Source organism: Eptatretus burgeri, chromosome 9 (assembly GCF_056783735.1).
Source record: "Eptatretus burgeri isolate ZD-2024b chromosome 9, Ebu_testis_v1, whole genome shotgun sequence".
NCBI classification, from domain to species: Eukaryota; Metazoa; Chordata; class Myxini; order Myxiniformes; family Myxinidae; genus Eptatretus; species Eptatretus burgeri.
The window spans coordinates 38,217,059-38,244,191 of record NC_140969.1 but is presented as its reverse complement, the minus strand read 5'-3'; the positions used below and the strand labels follow the sequence as shown (position 1 = coordinate 38,244,191).

General features: G+C 44.2%; 2 protein-coding genes across 9 annotated transcripts in view; one reads left to right on the top strand and one right to left on the bottom strand.

Annotated features, from left to right (window-relative positions):
• The window catches only part of LOC147019932 (BOS complex subunit NOMO3-like), a 74,753-nt gene extending 64,933 nt beyond the window's left edge, over positions 1–9,820 (bottom strand). Inside the window, exons 1-2 of the mRNA XM_085894792.1 lie at positions 9,558–9,820; positions 2,412–2,501 (exon numbers count right to left, since the gene is read on the bottom strand). Of these exons, the coding sequence (XP_085750918.1) occupies positions 2,412–2,501; positions 9,558–9,722 (255 nt within the window). The 5' untranslated portion in view covers positions 9,723–9,820. The remainder of the gene's footprint in view (positions 1–2,411; positions 2,502–9,557) is intronic.
• The window catches only part of LOC147019931 (cilia- and flagella-associated protein 263-like), a 152,041-nt gene that overhangs the window by 88,545 nt on the left and 36,363 nt on the right, over positions 1–27,133 (top strand). For 4 of the 8 annotated variants that reach the window (XR_015061580.1, XM_085894802.1, XM_085894795.1 and 1 more), the window contains exons 1-6: positions 10,439–10,509; positions 14,094–14,256; positions 16,905–17,072; positions 19,772–19,921; positions 20,061–20,141; positions 21,665–21,820. Coding sequence is in view for 7 of the 8 variants with exons in the window: in XM_085894802.1 (XP_085750928.1) it covers positions 10,454–10,509; positions 14,094–14,256; positions 16,905–17,072; positions 19,772–19,921; positions 20,061–20,141; positions 21,665–21,820 (774 nt within the window). In the remaining variant the exon portion in view is untranslated. Of the gene's footprint in view, positions 1–10,216; positions 10,510–11,356; positions 11,496–12,656; positions 12,677–14,093; positions 14,257–16,904; positions 17,073–19,771; positions 19,922–20,060; positions 20,142–21,664; positions 21,821–27,133 lie in introns of those variants that run through there. The other 4 variants (XM_085894798.1, XM_085894796.1, XM_085894800.1 and 1 more) reach the window with 4 other exon arrangements.

The window sequence follows — 27,133 nt, the reverse complement described above, 5'->3', positions numbered from 1 at the left end:
GATCAACATAGGCTGCAAGCAGCCCCTGCTGAAACTCTCGTCTGCGTTCGGTGAGGACACGAAGGGCAAGGATACGGTCAATCGTTGACCTCTTTGGTGTAAAGCCTGACTGCTCTGGACGCTGGTGCTCAAGCAGATGGTGACGAACCCGATCAAGAATTATCCGAGCAAAGACCTTGCCCGGCACTGAGAGCAGCATCACCCCTCGGTATTTGTTGCAGTCTTGGCGATCACACTTCCCTTTCCAGAGAGGGACAACAAGGCCCCACTTCCAGTCAGTTGGGATGATGCCTGTGTTCCAGGCAGAGCACAGAACTGCATGCAACGACACGAGTGCAGCATTTCCACCAGCCTTGAGAAGTTCGGCATCGATGCCACAGATCCCTGGAGCTTCACCCTATTTCAACCGGTTCACCGCAGCCTGTGTTTCCACAAGCGAAGGTGGACCACAGTTGATTGGAGGGTCAGCAACAGGGATTGTAACACCCCTGACGTCCAACTCGCCAGCTGGTGGATCAGCCTAGTACAACCGCTCAAAGTAACCGGCCCAGCGGGCCTTCACTTTGGACTCCTCTGTCAATAGCCCACCCCCCTCTGCTCTCACTGCAGTACACCGAGGGATGGGCTTGGATGAACGCAATGCGCGAATTCCACTGTAAGCAGGACGAGAATCCCTTGACCACAGGTGATGCTCTACCCCCTCACAGATTCCTCGCACATAGGCCTCCTTGTCCACCCTTAGTGCACGTACAGTTTTACGCCTCAGCTCCCTGAACAGCTCAGCTCTGCCATTCAGCCTGGCCCTACGACTCTGGTCAATGGCATCCAGTGTCCCTTGAGAGACAAATTCTTCTTGCCCGATGGTGAGTTCCAAGACATCCACCGGCAACATCAAGGACAGTGGTTTTGAAGGCACTCCACAACTCTTCAGGAACTCCCAAAGCACCCAGACCCCCCAAATCTCCACTCAGCTTGTTTGCAAACTCCTCAGCGACCCTCTCATCCTTGAGCTTGCCAACATCCAGCCTAGGCTGGGTTGGTCCCATTCTCCTGGAATTAAGGTGCAATATCAGAGTTGCTACAACAAGCCTGTGGTCAGTATTGAGGAACTGAGCACTCCGGTAGACCCTGCAGTTCTGGATCATCCTCCAGCGACTGTCAATGAGGACATGGTCAATCTCCTTTGCCACACCGCCAACGTTGGAATACCAAGTCCAGTGATGAGCCTGTGGGAACTGAAACCATGAACCGGCCACCCTAAGTTCATGACTTCTTGCAAAGTCAAGGAACTTAGTGCTATTCTGGTTCATAGTTCCAGACCCTGGGGACCAACACGTCTCATAACCATCTCTATTAGTTCCAGTCGATGCATTGAAATCTCCCAAGACTAGAAGTGTATCTCGTCTGGGGCACTGATCAACCACAGACTCGAGCGTGGCGTAGAATGCATCCTTCACGGTGAGATCACTCGCCTCAGTCGGAGCATAAACAGAGACCAGGGAAATGACACCGAAGGAGTGACGAATCCTTAATCTCATAATACGCTCGTTGACCAGTGTTACCTCAATTATCATTGGAGTCAGCTTATTGGACACAGCAACAGCAACTCCTTGGGCAAGGTAACCATTACAGCGACCGGACCAATAGTAGGTGTAGCCACCCACCATGATCTCGCCGCAATCCGGTCTCCGAACTTCAGAGAGTGCTGCAATACCGATGTCCAAACACTTGAGCTCAGATGGTAACAGAGACAGGTGATTGTCCTCTCTTTTGGATAGGACATTCCAGGCACCCACCCGAAGGGACCGCCTCAGGTTAACCCAAGGAGACCACAGTCTGGTGGACAACACCTCAGCACCACTCCGACACACTCTCCCGCAATCTGACTCGGGAATGTTTATCCATGGTTTCCCTCCTATCATCAAAGATTGGGGGTCCCGAAGGCTTTTCCCCAATCCCGTCATCCGGTGAGCTGCCCTATGAAGCGAAGTTGCACAGGAGGTACTCCCACGGAGTGGCTTTTCAGATTTCTTTGCGTTTTTGTGTTTTGCGGAATGAAGGGTTTTACGGTGGCCGGAGTGCAAATCCTGCCACCAACCTCCCAATAAGAAGTAACCCAACTGCAGGAGGACGTCCGCAGACACAGTTGGGCACTAGATATGGATGGCCATTGGCTCACAAGGAGCTCCTCCGCCCTTTGACAAGTTTTGTTTTTAATCCTGCTGGGTGTCCATATCCAAACACCCTTCTCACCAGAAAACCTGGTGGGGGAGACGGTTTAGTCGCCGACAACCCGACCATGGAACAGGTTAGTACAGGTTTACATGGTACCTGTAGCAGGTCACAGATCTAACCTGGCCTAACCTGACATTAATACTCACCTTGTCATAAATTTGCCATAAATTACTCACCTTGTCATAAAGTGGAATCATAAAGTATCCATTGTTGGGTGCACAATCTGTGTGGTACTTCAGATTACCCTGCTTTGTCAGTAACTTGATCTGAAAGAAAATATGGAGGGGAAAAATAAATAAATAAATAAATAGATAAATCAAAAGAACTCAAAACCGAACTAGACACAAAAATAATACTGCACCAATGATAACTTCTACATTTACAACCGCTTATCCAAGGCTTTGACAAAACATTTGGTCCCAGAAAATTGTCTGCTCTTCGGGTCAAATGATGTTTATTTGGAGAAGTGAAACCCTTCGTGTATCCACCGTTTCCCTTTTTGAAGCATGCCCCTTACACAGCATGTCGACTTCTCCTCCATGATGGATAAGGCTATTACCCTTGTTTTAAACCTCTCCCACAGGTTTGACAGGATAGCCTTGAGATATGCGCACTCACCTCTGAGTTGCCGAACCTGGGTTTGAAGCTCGGAACAGCTATAAACAGTCGTCCTGGTGTTTCGCAAACAGAGCGAAACACCAAGACGACAGTTTACACAACGTCAAAGAACCCATGTCATGCTTTGCGAAGAGTAGGCGGGTATTGCCGACACCCAAGTAAAATTCCAAATCCCTGCTCTAACCTACAGGGGGCAGTGCATTGGCGACAGAGCCATGCTCCCTCAGCCAATGATGCGACTCACAGCCATGTGCGACATATGAAAGAAGAAGACCCCTTCCACAATTGGGTTTGACAGCACAAGTGCTCTAACCTTCTGGAACGCTGTGCTTCAATAGTTGCAAACATCACAAATACATATTCCATCCATCCATTGGGACCACGCTCTGTGCAGAGCGTTGGTGCTGCCTAAGCAGTCTCCTTGGCTATTGGGCACAATCCTCGACGGGTCGCCACCCGACACAGGATACCACAAAGCTGGCACTCATTTTGCCGACTTCGGAAGGATGACAGGCAGAGTCAACCCCACCTGGTATTAATTCAACAGCCGAGTGGGATTTGAACTCAGGATTCTAGGATCCCAAGCCCACCACCCGAACCATTGAGCCAAGACCAGGCATAAATATATATTGACAGGTTACAATTAAAACAGAATAATATTTACAGAATAACAAAAGTGATTTATACAATGTTGTAAGGTTACATTTTTATTTTTAAAAAAAGTTACATTGTTACATTTTTTTTATTAAAAAAAAGAAGAAAAGATAGACGCGTTTGGAAACATTAGTACACCTTTACATAAAGTACAAGGACATTAATAGACAATGCACAAACTAGGGGTGTGTTCCATTAGCAAGCAGCTTCCATTCGTTCCGTATCAACTGCTTTGCAAGTTGCTCAGCAAGTTGAGCAAGCGATTAAGAAAGGCGATTCATTATGTTAGCAAAAAATGGATGCCGTAGTCACATTCAACCATTAAAATGGAAAAGACATTGAAGGAGCACAACCCATGCGAAGTGTCGCCATCTTGGTTGGCATGACTCGAGTCACCAGAAAAGTGGATCTCGTTGTTTTTAAACGCATTTCAAACTGAATGCGCTGTGAAAATGCCATTTTGTGCAGCAATAGACCACGCCAATCGTTTACGGAAGACTTGCGTAAAGACGTTTCACAGGTAATTTTATATGTAAAGAATAGTGTAATTTTACTCTGAAATATCACTGCAGCATCACAGCTTTCATTCAGTATTAATCACATGTATTGTAATTCGACACACGTAAAATGATGTAGGGAAAGGTCATAAAACATTCTAATTCGATGAAATACTGCATGAACTTACTATTATATTGGAGAATATGTATGAATTGTTTCCTCACTTTAATAATAAAAATTATTGGGTCATACTTCAATTTTTTATCTACGAGAAAAAAACAAGAAAATAACCACAAAATTATTACAAAATGAAAGAGCAGGTTTTTATGCCTCTGCTGATGAAGCCACCGGTGGCATTATGTTTTCGGGTGGTCCGTCCGTCCACACGTACGTATGTGCTAATTTTCTCTGTTTTCTCAGCAACTGCTGAACCGATCGACACAAAATTTTCACCATCGGTGTGACTACTTCAATGTAGAATGTTTTAATGATTATTATGACATCATAGGTCATGTGGTGTGGCAGCCATTTGGAAAAAAAGGAAAAACTTTGGACCTCTGTATCTCCAAAACTACTTAATGGAAAAAATTGAAACTTGGCACATGTGAAGGACTCCCCATGGGATAACAAGTGTGATTTTATGATGAATTCATAGGTGGTTTTGTTAGGCGTCATAATTGCAAAGGTCAAACGCTTTATCCCATCAGTATGCAAATTTTTGAGGGTCACCTCAGGCTAAATTGTAATTGGGAAAAAAATTTGATGATATCAGTTACGTGGTTCAGCAACCACATTGTTTTAACATTGTAGCTGTTGTTTATGAAAGTTTTATTTAGACTTCCTGTCGCGGGTAGGCGGTGTACTCGCATTATTGCGCTTCGGCTTCCTTCCCGCCAAGACGTTTTGCCTGCGACGGCGAAAGGAACTGATCGGCTCCATTTTTGATGGTTTTTCTTTAATACCCGACCCTAGGATAGAGGTAAGCTGAATCTCAATTTATTATTGAGCCTATTGAAGTAACTGAGGGAAATTGTGTTGTGTGGCTGTAAAATGTATCGTAGAAGGTCTTGTGTAAAGTCACACCGTGCGATGATCTACGTTAGCAGCGACATCCACCGACTCTTCCTGTTGCACGAGTCCCCCCTTGCCCTTGTGATCTTGCCGCCCAACTTCCCGACTATCGGTGGCACTCACAAGGTGCCCAGCGACTCTGAGACTCAATCTTCTATTGGTGCGATCAGAGTGCTGAATGCTGGATACAGTGCGGGCGCTGAGGGCAACGAGGACTGCGGCTGCCCCAGACGACAAGCCCCTCTGGAGCGACCTTCGTTTCTTCCCTTCCCCTGCACGCCAGAGAACAACAGCAAGATGCGAGATTGGCTGCTTGAGCGTTTCTCATCGTCCACCTTTAACACGTGCCCCCACCACCCTCCACCAGCCATGGATGGCCCGCCGGTGGAAATACACCTGGACAAGGCGGCCATCCCTCGTGTGAGCCGCACCGCTGCACCGATCCCCGTACACTGGCAGAAAAAGTATATGAGGACCTGCTACAATACGAAGCCCTCGGCGTCATAGAACGGGTCCTCTACGGCGAGCCGCCCACGTGGTGCCACAGGATGGTAGTCACGCGCAAGCACGATGGCACCCCACGCCGGACAGTGGATCTTTCCCCACTCAAACGGTTCTGCAAGAGAGAACCGTTCGCCGCCGAGTCGCCCTTCCACCTCGCTCATCGAATACCAGGGAATACATGGAAGACCGTAACGAACGCCTGGAATGGCTACCATTCTGCCCCTCTTCGCGAATCCGACCATCACTTGACGACATTCATCATCCCGTTCGGCAGATGGCGCTACTGTCGAGTTCCACAGGGCTTTCTCACTTCAGGCGATGGCTGCAACCGCCGCTTCGACGCAATCTTGTCCGACTTCGGGTGCAAGAAGAGGTGCGTTGACGACACCACCCACTACGACGAGGACTTGGAGTCTCACTGGTGGCAGACCATAGACTTTCTGAAGACTGTCGGTGATGCAGACGTGGTAATGAGTCCGGACAAGTTCCAGTTTGTGCAGCGGGAGGTGGAGTTCGCCGGCTTCCGCATCACCGACACCTCCATCGAACCTCTGGCTATGTTCCTCGACGCCATCAGGGACTTTCCGACACCTAACTCCACCACAGATATTCGCAGCTGGTTCGGCTTAGTGAACCAGGTGAGCAACTATGCTCAGCTGAGGGACATAATGGCCATATTCAAGCCATTCCTCAGTCCGAAGTACAAGTTTTTCTGGACCCCTGTACTCGACGAGGCGTTTCAGGCCTTGAAAGTTCCATTATCTCAGCGATCCCGGAAGGAGTGAGAATGTTCGACATAGAAAAGAAGACCTGCCTCAGGCCTGATTGGTCTACAAACGGCATCGGATACTTCTTGCTGCTCCAGAAACATTGCGGATGCCACTCGGAAGCACCGGAGTACTACCCGGGAGCGTGGCGCATCATTCTCGCCGGCTCTCGCTTCCTCTCTGGCGCCGAGGCGAGATATGCACCGATTGAAGGGGAAGCACTTGACGTCACATGGGGTCTGGAACAACCCCGTTTCTTCACGCAGGGTTGCGACAACTTGCTAGTCGTGACGGACCACAAATCATTAGTCAAGATTTTTGGTGACCGCACCCTTGATGAGATTACCAACACCAGACTTTCGGCTGAAGCAGCGCACCTTGCCTTGGCGCTTCTCCATCATACACATGCCTGGGAGGTCCAATTTGGCCGCCGACGTGATGTCTCGCTATCCTTCGCCGTCAATTGCAGTAAGCTCCTTGGCCGTCGTCGATCAAATGGAACATGCGCTGTCCGCTGCAATCCAGCACGAAGCCGCTGAGATTTCGGCGCTACCATGGTCTCGAATCGTCGAAGAAACCCAGAACGACGACAACATGCGTGCCCTGGTCCAGACGGTTGCGAACGGCTTCCCAGTAACTGACAAAGACTTGCCTCATGCTTCCCCCATTCTGGTAGTACCGCGATGCGCTCTAAATCTCAGACGGTGCTGTCCTTTTTGAGGATCGAGTCGTTGTTCCGCCCTCGCTTCGCCATGCTGTTTTGGACAACCTCTACGCCGCTCACCAAGGGACCTCGTCTATGGAGCTCCGCGCACGTGCCATAGTCTTCTGGCCAGGGATCACTGCGGACATTCAAGCGATACGCACAGCATGCGCCGACTGCAACCACAATGCGCTGTCGCAGCCTCCTCTTCCTGCAGCATCAACGGTGCCTCCATCTACTCCTTTCGAATCTGTCTACGCTGACTATTTCGATTTTGCAGGACACCATTACTTGGTTGTCGGTGACCGCTTGTCGGGTTGGTCGGAAGTTTTCACGTGTCCTTCCAGTTCCTCGCACGCAGGTTCAGCGGACCTCATCGGGTGACTCCGCTCACTATTCGCCACTTTTGGCGTACCAGAAGAACTCTCCAGCGACGGCGGGCCGGAGTTCATGGCCGGTGTTACCCGTGACTTTCTCATTAGATGGGGCGTCAAGCATCGCATCTCATCCTCATACCACCCTCAATCGAACGGCAGACCAGAGGTTGCAGTCAAAACCACCAAGCGGCTTCTGAGATCCAACGTCGGTCCCACCGGAATGCTCGACAACGACCGCTTCCTGCGAGCCCTCCTTCAACTAAGAAACACGCCCCACCCCGACTGCGACATTTCGCCCACCCAAATAATCTAAGGGAAGCCGCTGCGAGACTCGCTGCTTTTTGTGAACCGACTGGAAAAGTTTTCCGACCCCAACATCAGGCCTACATGGTGGGAGGCCTGGGAAATGAAAGAGTCGTCGCTTCGCACACGCCACGCTCGGTCGCAGGAGTCTCTGAACAGCCACGCTCGCCCTGCGCTCCCTCTCCATACCGGAGACAGATGTTTCGTGCAAAATGGTGCGGGAAATCATCCCAAGCGATGAGACAGAACCGGCACGGTCAGAGGTGTTGGATCACGACAAATATCGCGTCAAGATTGACGGTTTGGGGAGGGTGACAACACGGAATCGCAAATTCCTCCGTGCATTCGTCCCAGTGCATTCGTCCCAGTTTCAACGGACATTGCCATGCCCGCTCCCGCCCCCTCGTCATACCCACCGCGGCGAGACTCGCGGCCACCAACGAATGTCTGCGCCTTCACTCAACCTCCTCCGTGTCAGTTTCTTGCACAAGATCCGCCTGCCCCCAGTCAGACACCAGAGAAGCCGCCTCCGCTTATCACGCCGTCAACTCCTCCTCGCGCGGCTCCTCCTGCAGGCGCCCCTCCAACGTCGTTGTCCTCCCCATCAAACCGTGTCACATCACCTTCCTCACCTACAGACCCCATCGCTCCGACCTCACCGCCCACACCTCCTGCTGCACGTCCTTGTCGAGCGACTCGAAACCCGGTCTGGCAGGAATCGGGTGACTGGTTGATGCAGTAGATAAGCTCGTGGTGTGTACCCCGAGTTGGGGGGGGGGGATGAAGAGTGTCAAATAACCCAAACGTGTCCTAATGGTGATACCCCATGTCCTAGTGTCTGGTGCATTTGCCCGTTATTATTTCATTCATCATAGTTGGACATGATCGTTGTTTCGTATTATTATGATCATGAGTGCAATTGTATAATCGCCAGTTAGTAATGTTCAATATGCAAGTGCCGATAATGAGATCTTCATTGTTAGTTAATGGCATTTTCCTGTACGTACCATATCATGTGAAAGTAATCAGACCAATATTGTCTGTTTTCCCTTTTGGTTGCAGATAAAATGCCATTATCATCTATCTATAATTCCAGCAATGTGTGTGTATGTGTATGTGTATGTGTATGTGTATGTGTATGTGTATGTGTATGTGTATGTGTATGTGTATGTGTATGTGTATGTGTATGTGTGTCTGTGTCTGTGACCGCTGTTTCTCGACAACCACTGATCCGACCTCATTGAAACTTGCTAGCTATATTGCTGGGGACCTGAGGATGTGCCTTTTCAAGGTTTGATATTAATCGGACAAATGCTTCCCAAGTTATGGCCATTTATTTACCAAACCAATGACAAGACATGTTGTTGTGTGGGCGTGGCCGATGGGGAAGGGAAGCTCAGCCACGTTCCCCATTACGGGTTACAACGTACGGGCTTCCGGAGAGTGATGACTTCGTGTATTCTAATAATTTCTCGATTTCTTATGCGCATTTATAGATTAAACACAATGCCCCAAGTTATGATCGTTTTCATATTAGACGGTGTATAAATTTCGGTAACATCAGAGTGCTGGTATGCTCCGAACCGAATTTTTTTTTTTTTTTACGGGGACGTACTAGTTGTCAATAAAACATCCAACTTGAAAGAGTTCTTCTTCAGGAACGAGCTTTGTAATCGCCGTGACCAGTCAGGAAGGGTGAAAACACAACCTCCGTCCGTCCTCCTTGGGTAGTCCGTCCACCTGGATCCAACAAATAACCCAAACGTGTCCTGATGGTGATACCGCAGTGCGTAATACTCCGGAAAACATCACAAATTCCTCACGTACCTCAATGAGGGAGAAATCTAACTCCACGTCTGATTTCACGAAACCGCCGCAGCCCAACAGCTCGTCCGTCGCGGCGAGAAGCGAAGAAAGAGAAAAGAAAAAACAAAGACAAAGGAAATATAAAGGAAGACTTCGCGAAAACGGGAAGAAGAAGCGACACTCCATGCTCCCGGTGGGTTGGTGGGTCGGGTTGAACTTCGACCGGGAAGTAGAAAAGCACGCGTCGGTGCAATGAATGGGGGATCACAAGTCTATCAGGTTCTTCTTCAGGTCGATGGATTTCGCAGATCTACGAGAATCTATATAGACCAGTGCATTTAGGCTTTTCGACTTTCTCGCTCCATCCCGGGGTTTATTGAAGTTATTTCTTCTGCTTTACGCGTTGCTGGTTTATATTGCACATATTTACATACATTATCCTATGTTAATCTGAGTAAGTATAACCAAGTACGGTGTTTTAACCCCTGTAATGAAGAAACAACCACAACCGGAAGCATGGATTCGCTTATAAATGTCGGAAAGGAAAATTGTTTACGAATCCAATTTTAGATTTCTCTCGTGTGGAAATATCAACAATTTATTGTCCACAATCGATCCGATGCCGGTGTCCTTTTATTCTTCCTTTTTTTTTTGCATATTTGTTGAAGTTTTGGATGTTTTCTTCGTTTATTTTATGAATACAGTCTTCATTGAGGATATAATCGATAACGGAAATGTCAAGTTTGTCTTAACAGTTTTGGGATTGGAAACGTCTTGAAAAAAAAAAAAAAATCAAAGCGTATTTGAACACGTGGTGTGTTGTCATGGTAACGCGACGCCACGACCAAATGTAGAAAACGCCATGGAGCCGACGGACAACAGAGGCCCGGAAAAGACTGTGGAAGAAACACGGTGAGATGAATAAAACAAGTGGAACTCGAACGGTACTCGAGAGAGCACACACCTCCGCCAGGTAACCCAGGTTGAGCAGTTCAACACGTTTTGTCATCCCACCGATAGACGAGACCCGAACCAAGACCGAATCGCCATGATCTTGTCCTCCAACCAACTCGTCCACGTCGTTTTGTCATCGTGTGTGCACAAACCTTTTTTTTTTTTTGAGATATCGTGCTGAATATTGGGGGTTTTTTTGGCCCAGTCTCTCAACGGTGAAGAATTACTTTATAAAATCTTCGTGTCCGGATCTTCACCAAGATCAAATCAATCCGTCCTTGCCACACTCCCAACATGTCCACCAAGTTTCATCCGAATCCGTCCAGACAGACAGACAGACAGACAGGGGCTGAAAACATGAACACGGTCCTTCTTCGCAGTGGTGGTGGTGGTGGTGGTGGTGGTGGTGCTTGTCGTATGGCAGCTTAGCTGCCGGGGTAGCTATCATTTCTTGAAGCGCGACTGTGTCGCTGATGCAGTGCCCCTCTACCAGCACACACACACTGGAACCGGTACTCATTTCTCCGACCTCGGAATGATGACAGGCTGAGTCAACCCCCTGGTGTATCAACTCAAGACCCTCGGATCCCAAGCCGCCCCCCTAACCACTGAGCCAACACCAGGCTACGTTTTGATATTAATGATGAGATGACCAGAATTCATGCATTTGACGGAGTATAGCAGTTTGTGTAAAACGTCTCGAAGAGGCACAAATTGCCGACGGTTTCAGCTCTCAGCTGAACTAAAGTATACTAACGGAAAAAGTTCTCGTGTATCATTTTTTTTTTAAATTACACAAAGTGATACTGACATGTATTCTGTCAATATAATGGTCAACCAACATGTGCCTTGACGTGTTCCCCCAGTTTACCCGTGAATATCCCAAACTTGCACGTGCAAATTGTCATGCACGTGTACTGAATCACGTGGCAGCGCTACACGTGGTACTGAGCAACTTGCAATGCTGCACCAGTGTGACCAGTCCTCATTTTTATAAATGCCAAGGTGAGCCAATGAAAAAAGCCAATAATTCACAAGGTTTCGGAAAAGCGATGATAGAAAACCTATACGCCAAGAAAACCTATAGAAAACCAAGACGTCAAGGTGAACAACGAATAGCCAAGATCTTGTGAAAAAGCCAAGGAGTGGTCACTCTGTGCTGCACGATTCGGTGAACCTTCCCATCTGTGAAAAAACATTCCAATTGAGTCTGAACGTCATAAATGTGATGCCGCACCTTTCCAAAAAATGAATGTCTCTGTGCTATTGGCATACTTGAGACGGGAATGCCACAAAACGTTGTGGCTAGGCATTTTCGCTGTTCATCGGAACACCGTGCAGTCACTCTGGAGACGTTATCAGCAAATTGGCAACATCAGAGACCATCCATGTTCTGGGTGACCACGTGTGACGTCACGTCGGCAGGATAGCCATAATCTGGTTGGTGCTCCTCAGGAATCTGTACCAGACAGCAAGTTTGACAACTCGCACCATCCCTGGCTTGTGACCAATCAGTGCCAGAACTGTCAGGAATCGGTTACGCAAGCATAACATTTGAACACGACAACCAGCAGTACGTCCGATTTTCTTTCCACGTCATCGAAATGCACGCCTCACTTATTGTAGACAATGTGTAAGATTCAGGAGACAAGATTGTGCTGTATCCTCTTTACAGATGAGTCAAGGTTCCAGTTTGACAGTTGTGATGGCCATTGTCATGTTTATCGAAGAGTAGGGGAACGTTACACTGACATATGAGTTGTGTAACGTTCGTCGTTCGGCGGTGGAAGCGTGATGGTATGGGGAGGCATCACCGCACATCACAGAAGCCAGCTGGAGGTCATTAATGGCGATTTGAAGGTATTCAATACCGTGATGAAGTTCTCCATCCTCACGTTCTCCCGTTCATGCAGGTTAATGGACGTCACATCGCAGTTCAACAGGATAACGTGCGCCCTCACGTCACACGAGTGGTCACCGACTTAATCGCACAACAGACCATTCCCACACTTCCCTGGCCAGCTGTTTTGCCTGATCTTTCTCTCATAGAGCATGTGTGGAATGAAATGGAACGACGATTGTGCCATCTTCGAAACCAGCCGGCGATGTTGGCCCAACTGTGGCAGACCTTGGATCTAGAATGACATCCCTCAAACCTTCTTCGGCCAACTTGTGTCCTCAATGAGGTGCAGTTTCCAAGCGTATGTCAACGCAAATTGTGGTCACACCAGATATTGATCCGTTAACCGACTTTCGATGGCACACCTCTTCGAGCCTCTGGAGATGTGTCTTGCACACATGTGTTGACATGCGCTTGTTGATTTCATGTTTATGAAACACGAAATATTGATATAACCAAACAACGTGATGTGTTTGTTTTCATTTTCACTTCTTATTTCACATAGGTGTAAATGATGCACATGAACTTTTTTCTCCTGGTATATATCATATACTAACTAGCATGAGTACCCGGCGTTGCCCGGTGCTGTTCTAATCTTGTTGACATTTTGAAGAAATCAAATTTTGTTTTGTTTTTCTATTTTTTGTGGGGGCCTAAAACACTTCTGGATACCCAGTAAGGAATGGAGTCGGAAATCATTTAATATTACCTTTCACATAGCTCCAGAGCCTTCGGCACTACTGAGCATTTTTTTTTTTTTAATTCCAATTTTATTTTATTTTCATATTTTTTGCCTTAAACACTCCCTGGCGCTCACTGATGAACCTCATAGCTCTTATAGTGTAGATGTGCATTTTAATGACCAAAGTTCTGGGAGATGCCAAAGTTTTTCATTCTCACGTTTCTTTGAAACCTGACGTATGAAATGATCAACATGATTGTTATGCAAACGCCAAGGGTATGGCATCACATACATTGTGGTTAAAGAGCAGAAATTATTTATGAAAGGCAAATATCGTAGAAAAATACCGAAATGGTAGCAATGGCTCAAGGATATCGATGTACGAACAGCAGTTTAGTTCAGTTCTTTCACTTGCAGTAATGTCAGTCCCAAACCTTCAGTGACATTCCACTATTCATTCTCCAATCAAAAGTCATAATTTGGGAACATTGCACACAATTTTATTGACAATGCATCATGAGCCTAAGTGTGCAGCCATGTACTATCTAGTATGACTTCTCTGCACCCTAATTACAGTCTGGGCCACATCGAGAGAGACAGCGAGAGAGATAGAGAGACACAGATAGAGATACGTGAGCAGAGGAGAGAGAGAAGGTAAAAAGGAAGTTAGGGGAAAGAAGACTGAGCAAAGGGGAAGGAAAAGGGACATTTTGTGCAACATGTGTGGGTTGAAAAGAGGTTAAAATGCATGTTTATTGGAAAAACAAAAGATAGCCCTTGCAGCCATTGATGAATATACTTTTAGACCATTACAGAATGAAGACCTTCCTCAAAATGATCCATTCTGTTCTAATGAATCTAATATTTTGCATTTTATCTACACAATTCCCTATTATGATATAATCCATTGGAAACAAATTGACATCATTCATAGGTTATGATATATAATATGAATGACCCATTCTCCTCCTGAAGTTGTGATAATATGGCTTGTGAATGACTTCTTCTTTTTTCGTTGTAGTGGAACGGAAAGTCACAAAATGGCTTATTTTCCGGAATGCAAGCATGCAATGAACATTCTACGCTTCGAAAATGAATTGTTTCAGAACTACGTGAATGAACTGGAGAATAAGGGCCTCACTGGCCCAGTGCTGAACGCCTCACCGAGAAGATTTACTCCTGAGGTCTTTGTGTATGATTTTCAAATTGCAAACTAGTTAGTGTGTCATGCTAAGGTGAATGGGATAAGTGAATGACCAATATGGTTTACACGTTATGTTTTCTTAATGTGTACAATTTATTGAAACCATTAATTTATAATGAATGCAAGGGTGGTGTGGAGAGCTGTTTTTAGCTTTGCTTTTTAGTATGCATGGTCGAGGCTCGTGGAAGAGCTTGAACGGAGTGGAAGGAAACAAAATGGAACTGGAGAAATACTAACAGCAGAGTCGAAGTAAGAGTGAGAGATCAAAGGGAAGGGGAAAAGGCCACATGGGGTGTGAACAAGGTACACATGCTGATTGAAACACTGCAAGAATAGGAAGGGGAAAGTGGGGATGAAATAGAAAAAAAACTGGAGTGGCATTCGTTATAGTGCATACCTCCGCCAGGCTGAACAGTTTACGTTTTGTATCGCATTGATAGGCCAGAACCGGATACAGATCTTCACCAAAATTGAATCAATTCGTCGTTGTCCCACACCCAACCTGTCTGCCAAGTTTTGTCCAAATCAGTCCACAACGTTTTGAAATATGATGCTATATATAATTTTGGCCCTATTGTTAAATAGTGAAGAATCACATTAAAAAAATTATTATGTCTGGATCTTCACCAACTTCAAATCAATTGGTCCTTGTCACACACCCGACCTGTTCACCAAGTTTCATCTGAATCCATCCACAAGTTTTTAAGATATCCTACTCACAGACAAACAAACAGACAAGGTGAAAATATAACCTCTGCCCACCTTCGGTGGCAAAGGTAGCAAACCAACCCACAACTAACAAACAAAAAGAGGTGAGGGGGTGGGGAATCACAATAACCTGGAAAAGAGAGTGTCTGTGAATGGGGTCATTTGGGACAGAAGAGATCATGAGTATCCATCCATCCATTGGGATCATCCTCTGTACAGAACATTGGTGCTGCCTAAGCAGTCTCCTTGGTTATTGGGCACAATCCTGGATGTGTCACCACTCCAACGCAGGATACCAGCAAGCTGGCACTCATTTTGCTGACCTCAGAAGGCAGAGTCAACCCCACCTGGTATTAATTAAACAGCCAAGTGAGATTTGAACTCAAGATCCTAGGATCCCAAGCTCACCACTCTAACCATAAAGCCAACATCAGGCATACATCATGAGTATGGATGTGGGTTATGGTTAGGCAGTGGTCAACATCTGTCTTCAAGCTCTGGATCGAAGAATCTGCCTGAACAGCAGGGGAAATTGGTTACACAGGTGAGAGTAAAGAGGACAAAATGAGTGGAGGTGAGTCACTAGACTAGATTGTGGGAGAATGGATCATGATATTGATATAAAATTGGGTGGCTTTTTATATTTGCGAAATTGGCAAAATGTGCCCGCAAACCATCCACATTATGCTGCCCCTCTAATCAATTTATTTATAGTACTGTACTCACATGCTACGCCTTCACGTGACCAGAGCTCTGCAGATTTGTCATTGGCAGTGTGTCTGTCACACCGCCATACTCTCACTGTAAGTGCTCATGTCAGCAAAACTGCACATGATCTTTACTCTTTTGTTGCACTTTAAAACTCCACATCTCTAGTTGTATCTCCCCCATATTAATAAGATAATTTCATCCTTAACACTTGGTGAACACCACACTGTAGACCCTTGTTACTTCTGAGTTCTCCTGTAACAGTTTTTTCATTATTGTTCTTTACACAATTTATAACCATTGCCACCTTAAATATGTACTTACTTGCAGTGCTATCCCCTTTACCTCCACCACCGAAGGTGGACGGAGGTTGCATTTTCACCACTACATGTCTATATGTCTGTTTGTTTGTCTGTGAGCAGGATATCTCAAAACGTTATGGATGGATTTGGATGAAACTTGGTGGACAGGTTGGGTGTATGACAATGACAATTTTATCAGATTTTGGTGAATATCCAGATCTGGATCTGATAATTTTTTGAGTGATTCTTCACCATTGAATGATAGGGCTAAAATGATATATAGCACGATATCTCAAAAAGTTTGGATGGATCATGACAAAACTTTGTGAATGAGTTGGGTAGGTGACAAGAACGAGCCAATTAGGTTTTGGTTAAGGTCTGGATGAAGATAGGCCTATCAGTGGGAAACAAAATGTAAACTGTTTAGCCTGGCTGAGGTACGCTCTCCATCGAATGCTATTCTAGTTTTTCATGGTTTTTGTAAAGTTTAATTGTATGTTCCCAATATCATGATAAATTAGTTGTTTATAATGCAATATTTAGCTGGAATGCTGGACCTCAGGTGTTCCTCCCAAGTTTATTTTTATGGCTGGCTGAAGTTTTAATACTGTAGAGATATCTGACAGCATGGTATTTAATCATAGAGATAAAGTGATGGTCGTACTTCACTTTGGGTTCAAGTTTTTCAATTTCCACATTTTTCCTCTGATCCCATATATTTTTTCCAACAATGGAGTTATACGTTACTGGGCCTGATGTGAGAGGTCAATTCCCTTTTTTGAATCACAGCTCCAACAGTACAGTGAAAGCAATGGGTGTCATCTCTCAGAAATTTAGGAACACTGAAAATCAAGAAGCATAAGAATCATACGAAACAAACTTCACTCACATTTCCTAATTTTTGTTGCAGAGCCCTTCGAGACGCCGCTCCAGGGGCCACAGCAACTCCTCTTTAAACCAACAGCTCACTCTCACGATTGAACAGCAGTATGAAATTGTTCAACATGCAGTTGATAATCTTCAGGCAGAACTGGCAAAGAGTCAGTATGAGAATGAACTTGTGGTAGAAAAGAATAAGGTAGGTGTGTTTTGTACATCTAATTATTCAACCTTTGCATGAGATTGCTGATCATTCATGATCTTTCAGGCCTATTCTCATGCTTTGATTAAATGCCTGGGTCATCACTGAACTTGTTCTGACATGCCCTGTAAAACGTCACGTCAGGAAAATACAATTAATTAGAAATTATCTTTGTGTGATACTTTACATCTGATCAAAGAAGTGAGTGAATTATCAAAAAAAAAATTGTCAAGTAATGCTTAGATGTCATAGTTCAAATGCTTCTCTTGTGATTAAAAGGTTTATTTCAATATCTTTCCTCTCTTTCAGTTTTTTTCTCTCTTTGTTCCCCTTTTTTAACTTTTATCAAATACTCATAGCTTTGATATAAACCTGAACATAAATTCACACACAGGACAAATACATTAGAAGCCATCAGTACACATTAATTTGAATTACAAGGCCATGAGTAGACGATGTGCAAATACAATACATATAGTATGTATGATTTGAATCTAGTTCCCTGCATTTATATGGGAAGAGATTTAGATGGGAATGCAAACAAGCTGACCCAAAAGAAAAGAAATGAAGACAGACAAAAATTCTGGGTGTTTTTCTTTATGACCTACTTTTTAGCATCTCCTGTTCCAAAGGAATAGGAGAAGCTATTGTAAAGTGTTGTAATATGGGATTTGAACCTGAAATGCACCTGAAATGCTTGCATCATGAGTTGTGTTCAGATTAGATTTCCAAATCAGTTACATGAGACTTCTTTGAAAAATTCCTTACTTAACATAGATCTGGCCACTTGACTCATCAGCTTCTTGTAGATGTGCATCTCTTGGATCAAATCACAGCTTCCTGTTTTATTCAAGGTACTATACAATCGTTCTTATGCAAATATCTTGTGGAAGACAATAACTTGAATTAAATTTTAAGGTGTCATCAAAAAATTGTAGTTTGCTTCACCTGTCTGTATTTTTGGTTCCTCAAAATTTGAGGTGATTAACATGTCAAAATGATGAGTTCTGCATTCACATTTTGCTTTGTCAAAAAACATAGCTATGAAAAATAGCTACCGTCAAACATTTTACCGTATATGAGTTTTGTACATGATTCTGCATTTTATCTCCATTTCATAATAATACCATTCTTTTTGTGCCATCAAGGCACATAGGGCAGCTGAGGCAGTTTCATTGGCAAGGAATACAGTCCTGGACAGGTCACCACTCTGACACAGGTTACCCCAAATGGTTATTACCCCAGTACACTGGTACTCATTTCACCAACCTCAGAAAGATGACAGGCTGTCAACCCCAGTTGGTGTTAATTCAATGTTTGACACTAGCTTGGCTTTTACCAGGCTTTTATCTCCATTTACCAGTCACTAACTCAGCAATCTTGACCTGATAGCCATCAAGTCATGGTATCACAACTACAAATTAAAATACAAAAGTATAAATGCACACATGGATGTGAAATCCATCCATCCATCCATTGGGACCGAACTCGGTGCAGAGCGTTGGTGCTGCCTAAGCAGTCTCCTTGGCTATTGGGCACAATTCTGGACAGATCACCATTCCGACACAGGATACCAACAAGCTGGGACTCATTTTGCCAACCTCAGAAGGATGACAAGCAGAGTCAACCCCACCTGGTATTAATTCAACAGCCAACTGGGATTTGATCTCAGGATCCTAGGATCCAAAGCCCACCATCCTCGCCATTAAGCCAACACCAGGCATATGTATGTGAAATACAATGCATAATTTTAGCTTTTTACTTGAATATGATTTGCTGACATGATAAGATGCACAAATCCTGAAAGAATATTTTAAAGCTTTCTGCTGCTGACAGTTTTTTTGTTTTTAACTTGAATTAAACATTTTGTTGAACAAATTTTTTGTGTAGCTCCCTGAGAACATTACAAATTAGGAACCATTATGGCTCCCATATAAATTAGCAACCATAAGCTTCATCTCCAGCTCACAAGGGTGGGGGAGGGGGGTGGATACTCTTTCAACAGCTACTTTTACAATGTGCAAATGGAAGGAATCTCCAAGCTTTTCATTCTGCTTGGACTTGCAAATATTTTTGTGGAAGCAGTATTGACATACATTTAGCTTCTGGTATTTTAAAGGCATTCATGAATTCTCATCAACTGGGTTAAATCATCCAAAATAGGTGTGGGATACTTTTCTGCAGTATTATTTACTCCAACCTTCAGAGACTTCCCAAAATGACGTCATCATTGCACTAAGACTCGATCCAAATTCATGTGAAATCTCAAGGCAATCGGTCTATGTCAGACGACACAATTCCAATCATCTTTGGATTTATGTTCAAAAAAAAAATCACGCAGTCACTCAAAATTGTTAATATTTTTAATTATTGAATATAGATTCATATTTTTACGATTGTACCAAAAATGTGTACTTGTGAAATGCACTTTTTGTCGGCATCTTATTCACTCACTCCGTATGTTGTCCCCTAGTCCTCATTCTTCACCATGTCCCTTATTTATCCAAGTCTCCCTCTATTTTGTCCCTCATCCCTGCTGTTGGTGTGTCCCCCCTCCCCCCTCTTTCTACTGTTCCTTTTGTTCTGTTACGTGTTCTGTCATCTCGCTCCTTCACAAGCCTTGACATTGTATACAAGGAAAGATATTAAAAAGTGCTGCATTACTGTATTTACTTGTGGTGATAATGTGTTTTCAGGCTGCACTACAAAATGCAATGCTGCGCTTAGGAGGAAACAGGCAAGCATTGTATGAGTTTAAACAAAATCTGGTCAATGAAAAAGAAACGGGAAAACCATTTCCAGTCGAGAAGTTTATAAAATACATTGAGGAATGTCTTCATACACGTGTAAGAGACTCAAGATATTTGAAAGAGTATCTGCTTGATTTTGAGATTATTAATGAAGATCTCAACATTCACTTGTGTCTCCTACTGTTTGTGTTGCATGGTCCCTTGTTTAAACCACACTTTCTCTTTCTAATTGCAGGAAATGTTGATCGATAGACTGAAACAGAAGAATATTTGTTTGAGGGGAAAAAACAAAAAGATCCAAATGCAGATTTTGAAGGTATTAATGTGTTTTTTTTACTAGTTTATTTGCAATTGAAAGTTTTGTCTTGGGTCAGTTAATGCTTTCAATGGGAATAGCTCAATGTAGTAATACCACCTTAAAACATTGTTGTTATTTATGAAATATGCATCCGAGCTATTTGTATCAATATCAAAAGGAAAATAAGACATGTTATACTCAAGTTATACTCGATTTTCAATGTTGTTATTATGCGGGACTATTGGTATGCATGACAGAATGAGACATGATGTTGTAATACTTTTTCATTTAGCATCCTTAAATGCATATGTTATCAATAATTGCCAAAATATAATAGATGTGAATAACAATTGGCAGTAACATAGCTGAATTTATTTCTGCTGAACACACCTATCTGAACAACAACAAAAAAAGATTACCTCAAAAATGTTTTGCTTAATTTCTGATTTTAAATTGCCAAAATAATTACCAAAATGAATATTGGTCTTTGTGAAGGTTAGTGTCGGACTTCATCAGCAAATGTGTTAAACAATCAACACAAAGTTGATAAGAGTATGTTAACTGCTGCAGGAAACGAGGTGTGGCTGACATTCTGAGCATTAGCCATTCATCAGAGCAAAAGAAGGAAAATTTGAAATTGTCACAAGTCAAAGAACACAGATAAAGTGTAATCGGTCAAAGATCAGAGTGATTGAATTAATCCAAAATCAAGGGTTAAAGGTCAAAGAAAACTGCACTGAGGTTTTTTAGTGACAGGCAAAAATTAAAGAGTGGAGACTGGGCCAGTTCGGTAATAAACGACAAAATAATAAAGTATAAAATAAACAAAAAGGGAGGATGGTGGAGAAATGAAAGAAAAAGGAAAAAATACCTGAAGAGGAAAACAATAATGCGAAAAAGAGGAGGGGGGGGTTGAAAAAAATTTAAACTGTAATAATAACGAAGTAAATTAAAACTTTTTGTGCCATTTAGTGCAAATATTTTGAGTTTAAACATATCGTTTTGTTCTTTGTACCTTTGAGTGTCCATGGTGCCATCATGAAGAGAAATAGATTAAATAGTTTTGTGGTTGGTGGAGTGCCCAGGGAGTTTGAGCTCTTGGTTTTGCTCGACACTTCCGAATCTATTGATTACATCAAATCACATCTTCTTCTGTATTCAATTCCGAATATCAATTAATTATAGATTGTGAAATCGTAAAGCGCGTGCACACACACACACACACACACACACACACACACACACACACACACACACACACACACACACACACACACACACACACACACACACACACACACACACACACACACTTGCAAACCCCCATTTCCTGCTGCACAGGCAGACAGGTTGAAAATCCCACACTCAGTTGAACCTGGTTGAATCGAAGGAAATCTAATTTAAAAACAAAACATTTGGAACATTGACTTTAACAACTCACTTGATTTCACCAATCATCCAGCACAAATTCCTTACAGGTTGCATTGCTACTCAATGTGTGATATGTGGAACAGGTACGCGGTGTGTGTTGGTCATTGCAGAATGAAGAGATCAGTGAGGTTCTCCGTGAAGGGGATTTTAGCCATCTGCAGATACAAAACCAACAGTGTGTGGAGCGGATTGCCGAACTGAAACAAGAGATATTACGACTGAAAGTGAATGCATCGCAGACAATGCAAACCCTGACTTGCCTCAAGGTGATGAGAGACAATATATATTCAGACATGTATTGGAAATTGAATGTTACATGATAAAAACTAGAGATACAAAAATGTTCATAAATGTTTGCTTTTAGAGACAGTCATGATATATATATATATATATATATATATATATATATATATATATATATATATATATATATATATATATATATATATATATATATATATATAGTGTTGTGGTTGACCAAATTCGCAAACCACCATTCAGGTCCCTTAGGTGAGATATCTCGGTAAGTATATGTGTAGTTAGGCCCAAACCCGTTGTCTAGAGGGAATAAATGTCATTCATGAGGGCTGCGACTCTTCAGGATAGCCGTTTTTCTTTTACTATCTTTATTTTGGACCAACCGCCATTATTACCACCACCAACCACGTCTCAACAGCCATCACAACAACAACCACCAACCACAACGCCGCTTCACCACAACCGCCACGACCTTTACCGTCACAACTCGCCACCATGGCATCACCGTCATCTCGCGCCACTCGTGGGCACCGATGCTGGACTCGTGTAGAGCGCGCACCGAGCAGCGTGTTCAAAAGCATCGCGGACTTTCCGCAGAAAAACGGATCAAAAACGACTCACGCCCACTTTTGTTCCGTCCAATCGGTGAGCGAGGGGCGATTTGGCCCCGCCTCCAGGGCGTTGGAGGGCGGTCGCTATATGCAAATTCATGGATCAAAAAGCATTCACGCCCACTTTTCCTCGGGCCAATGGGGAGCCAGCAAGAGAGGTGAAAGGTCGGAGGCAGAGGGTCAAAGATGAAGGAGCGAGGCCACGGGGGATATAAGGGGCCGCGTTCATCAGTCGAGGCAGTTCAGTTCGCAGGAGGAAGAGTGCAGTTGGGAGTTCGCGGAGTCGGAGTGAAGAGGACGGAGCTGTGGAGAGGCGGCGGCGGCGAAGGCGGATGAGGGGGTGCTCGCGTCGGATTCGGGGAACTGCGGAGAGAAAGGCCGGCGGCGCGACCGAGGTCGTGGTGGAGACGCTCGTTGCGGGACCCGCGATTTTGTGAAAGCCTCCTTTCCCCGAGCATCAGCAACCCCCTCCTGTTTCCCCCCGCGCTGAGATAGTGCGACAAAAGGGGGCCCCCTTCCCACCCCCTACCAGACACTGTCCGCGAGGCCCGCGGAGTTGAGGCACCACCGCTGCTCCGCGTCTCATCATCAGACGGGTAGGCCCGACACGGTCTCGGCCCCAGGCCCGCCTACCCCCTCATCCTGGAGGGTGGTTCTCTTTTCTTTTGCTTTGGGAATATGTGTTGTCGGCGCCGTCTGTGAAGTAAAATTGTATAAGTGTTGCCGTGTGCTCGCGTAGTAGGTATTAGATCTGCATTGTTGCATTTGCTTTTTGTCTTCTTCTTTTCCATGTGCTTTTGGTGGAATTGTATATGTGTGCTTTCCGTTCATCGCGAAATAAATGTGCTTATTATTGAACTGTTTTCCCGCTTCGCTTCGTCATTTCTTTCATTGAATCCTCATCTTGCTTCACGTAAAGGGTTGGTCGTGGGCTAAGATGCCCGATAATTAATCGAACCGTCGAGGCCGACGAATAACACCGCTCGGTTATCCCGATAGTACGGAACGGGTCGCTTAAGTGGCCCGTGTCCGAAGTCGACCTGCGGCGAGGTGCGATCGCCCGGTCTACCCTCCGTGTGGGTACTTAGGTAGGTCGAATTTGGCGAGCAACCCTATCCCACGTGGGGGCCGATTGGCTCGATCGCGGTGAGACCGAAAGGTCCACCCGTGACTGGTTCCCGGCGTTAGTCCGAGAGGGTCACGACTGGATTGTCCGTCCGGTGGGCGACGTGCCGCGATTCGAGTTACGTGGCCGTCAGCACGCCGGCGGGCGCGATTCCGCAACAATATATATATATATATATATATATATATATATATATATATATATATATATATATATATATATATATATATATATATATATATATAGATATTGTTGTGGAAATCATAAGCATGTCTTCTTCTTCTTGCGTATGGCAGCTTAGCTGCTGGGGTAGCTATCATTTTTTGGAAGCGCGACTGTGTCGCTGATGCAGTGCCCCTCTACCAGTACACACACTGGTACTCATTTCACCAACCTCAGAAGGATGACAGGCTGAGTCAACCCCCTGGTGTATCAATTCAGCAGCCAGCAGGGCTTGAAACTCAGGACCCTGGGATCCCAAGCCATCACCCTAACCACTAAGCCAACACCAGTCTATAAGCATGAGGTAATTTAATGGTGATATTAGACATGCATCATTTTATGTACAGACAGATATCATCCACCCTTCCTAATGTGTGTGTCTAAAAATCGCTATCCATTCAAACCTCTTTTTAATGTTCTACCATTTGTAAGCTTTTATGTGCTGTTGTAGAGCCTGCTGGGCCTTGAAGTGACATTTTAGGCGAGAGGCAGCGTGCCAGTCCTTTCCAAGGAAAGGGAGGGGGCTCTCTTGGTGGCAAGTCTCTGTAGAAAGGGGGGAGGGGAATCCTCTCACCCATCAAATGGACACTCAGACCAATACTGTGCAAGAGGAGAGGAGCAAAGTACTATTTGTCAGCTGGAGGTGGGGGCCGACATTATAAAAGCGTGTGCAGCAAGGGGAAAGTGGCTGAGCCTCGGACGCAACCTTTGGAGAAGCACGTGAAGTCTGCTCAAGCTTCCGCTTGATGCCACATCACCACCCAGCCAGTCATGCCCTCTCCTCTCCTCTTGAGCTGGGCCACAGACAGAGCCCACTTTCCTGCAGCGCAACTGGGACTGGGTTGCTGTTCTTGATTCGTTGCTGCTGTATCCCAGCATACACAACAGCTGGAGTATTTCTGTCTTGTGTGCCTCTTATCTGTTGTCTATCTCTCGTGAAATGGCAGAGCCCATTAAGTGATCTGGTACAGGGCGACTGAATCAACCGCAACGCCCACCGGGATTCGTTGCACGTCACTAGGACGACCCGACAGCTGTAACTATCCTGGAGTATGATAGTATTCCATATAGAGGGATAATTCAGGAATAAAATGGCCGCCCATTCAAATGTGTACACAATTATATGCTCATAAACTCCTGAAGAGTGAAGTCATAAACATTTAAGAGCCATAACTTTTATTCCCGAGCGTTTTCTGAACTAACAAGACTTTTTTTAAACGCCAAAATACATCACAACATCGCTAAATCTTGATTGTGAAAAGGAAAGTGTTATAGTTACGATGATAAAGTTTACTATTGAAAACTATCGCACAGAAGATGAAAAACACAATCGTTTTTCGTTCTAAATTACATGCAAATGCATGACGGAAATCGCCTTCACCCAGCATCGAGTGCTAATGAAGATGGTGTCTGGCAGCTACACTGGGCTTTGTGTGTTGTGAATGGCAATAAGTTCAGTGGTGGTAATCTATTTATTTTCAGTTCAGTGGTTGTAATCCACATGGTGGACTGAGACAAAAGTCAGGATTGAGGGTGGGATGGGTAGAATGTACCATAAGCCAAATTTAATAACATAGATGGATTTAATCCACACCAAAATAACAATATATGTAAAACATTTATTACTTACAAAAAAATTACAGAAACAAAAAAAACATTTTAAGAAAAATGTAAAAACAGAGGGATGAAATCTCAAAAACAACCAAACAACGAAGAATGACACCACATGACGATTCCACAAGACAACACCACAATCCTCTTCTGGTTTGGCATCACGATATATTTTGACGTTCCAACACAATGCCACAACAAAAGTAAAATGTGAAAAGATATCGTGATGCTAATACAGAATAGGATTGTTGTGTCATTCTTCATTGTTATTCTTCTTTGTTCTTCTCCTTCATTCTTCTTCATCCATCACAATCCCACAACACAAGGAAATCAGACACAGGTGGAGGCCATTCAGCCCATCATGCCTGCGCCACATCAACACCACAACAATTTATCAACACAAGATCAAAATAATACAAGAAAAAGAGCAATCAGAGATTGCAGAACCTCACCAGGACTTCTTTTGAGTGGTGTATTTTTTATAAGTTTTTGGGTAAATCCAATATGGCTGCCAACCATGTGACCTATGATATCATATGTATGAACCTTTTGTTCCTCATGGACAGGTGGTCATACGTGTAAAGTTTCGTCTCAATTTGTTCAGCCACTTCACAGAAGAAGATTTTGAAGGTTTTTTTGTATTTTTAAACAATATGTCTGTCGAATCACGTTACCGATGACATAATGAATTTATTTTTTCTGTGGACCATTTTATCCTTAGATGACCCTCAAAATTTTTCATACTGATCGGATGTGGCGTTCTACATCTGCAATTATGACGTCATAATGAGGGCACCTTTGATGTCATAAAAATAAATATCAAACTCATTCCCTATGATCAGTACTTGCTATGTGCCAAGTTTCAATTTTTTCCTTGGTGCGGTTTCAGGGATACAGAGGTCCAAAGTTTTTCCGTTTTTCCGATATGGCTGCCACACCACGTGACCTATGACGTCATAATTATCATTAAAACTTTTGCATGAATAGTCGCACCAATGATGAAAATTTCGTCTCAATCCGACAAATGGTTGCGGAGAAAAACACGAAAGTTCTGTGCGGATAGACAGACAGACAAACAGACAAAACAAATGGCCCCAAATGCAATGCCCTCTCCTTTGGCAAGGGTAAAAATGCAAAAAAATTTTTTTAATGAAGTGTTTTTTTTGTATTTTTTGTCAATTCCCCCCCCCCCTAAGGGGAGGGACATGGGCTTGGGTAAAAAACACACAACACCCCTTGATGAGACCCCCACAAACAACACCCTCCACAGATGCACACAATCACCCATCAATGCTCAAGATACCAAAAAGTCCTGCCAACATCCCTTTACCCCTCTTCTCCATAACTTTCAGGTACCTATCTCATTCTAATTTAAACTTATCTACTTGTGTTGATAAATTAGTCTAGTGTGATGAAACAACAAAAGTAAAATGTCAAAAGATGCTGTGATGGTAATCCAAAAGAGAATTGTGGTGTCGTATTGTGGTGTCATTCCGACCTTGTTTGGTTGATTTTTTGATTTCATCCCTCTATGTTTTTACATTTTTCTGAATTTTTTTTTCTTGTATACATTGTTGTGGTTGTGGGAGTGCATGGAGATGTCAATAGTTTACAAAATATGGATGACGGACGATTCATGATGTTTAACGTGTCTTAAGGCCCGGTCACACCTTGACGTTTTAGCCAACGTATGCCGATTTTTGAATTTTTTTTCTAAAACGCTGGCACACGTTGAATACGTTATGGGTAAG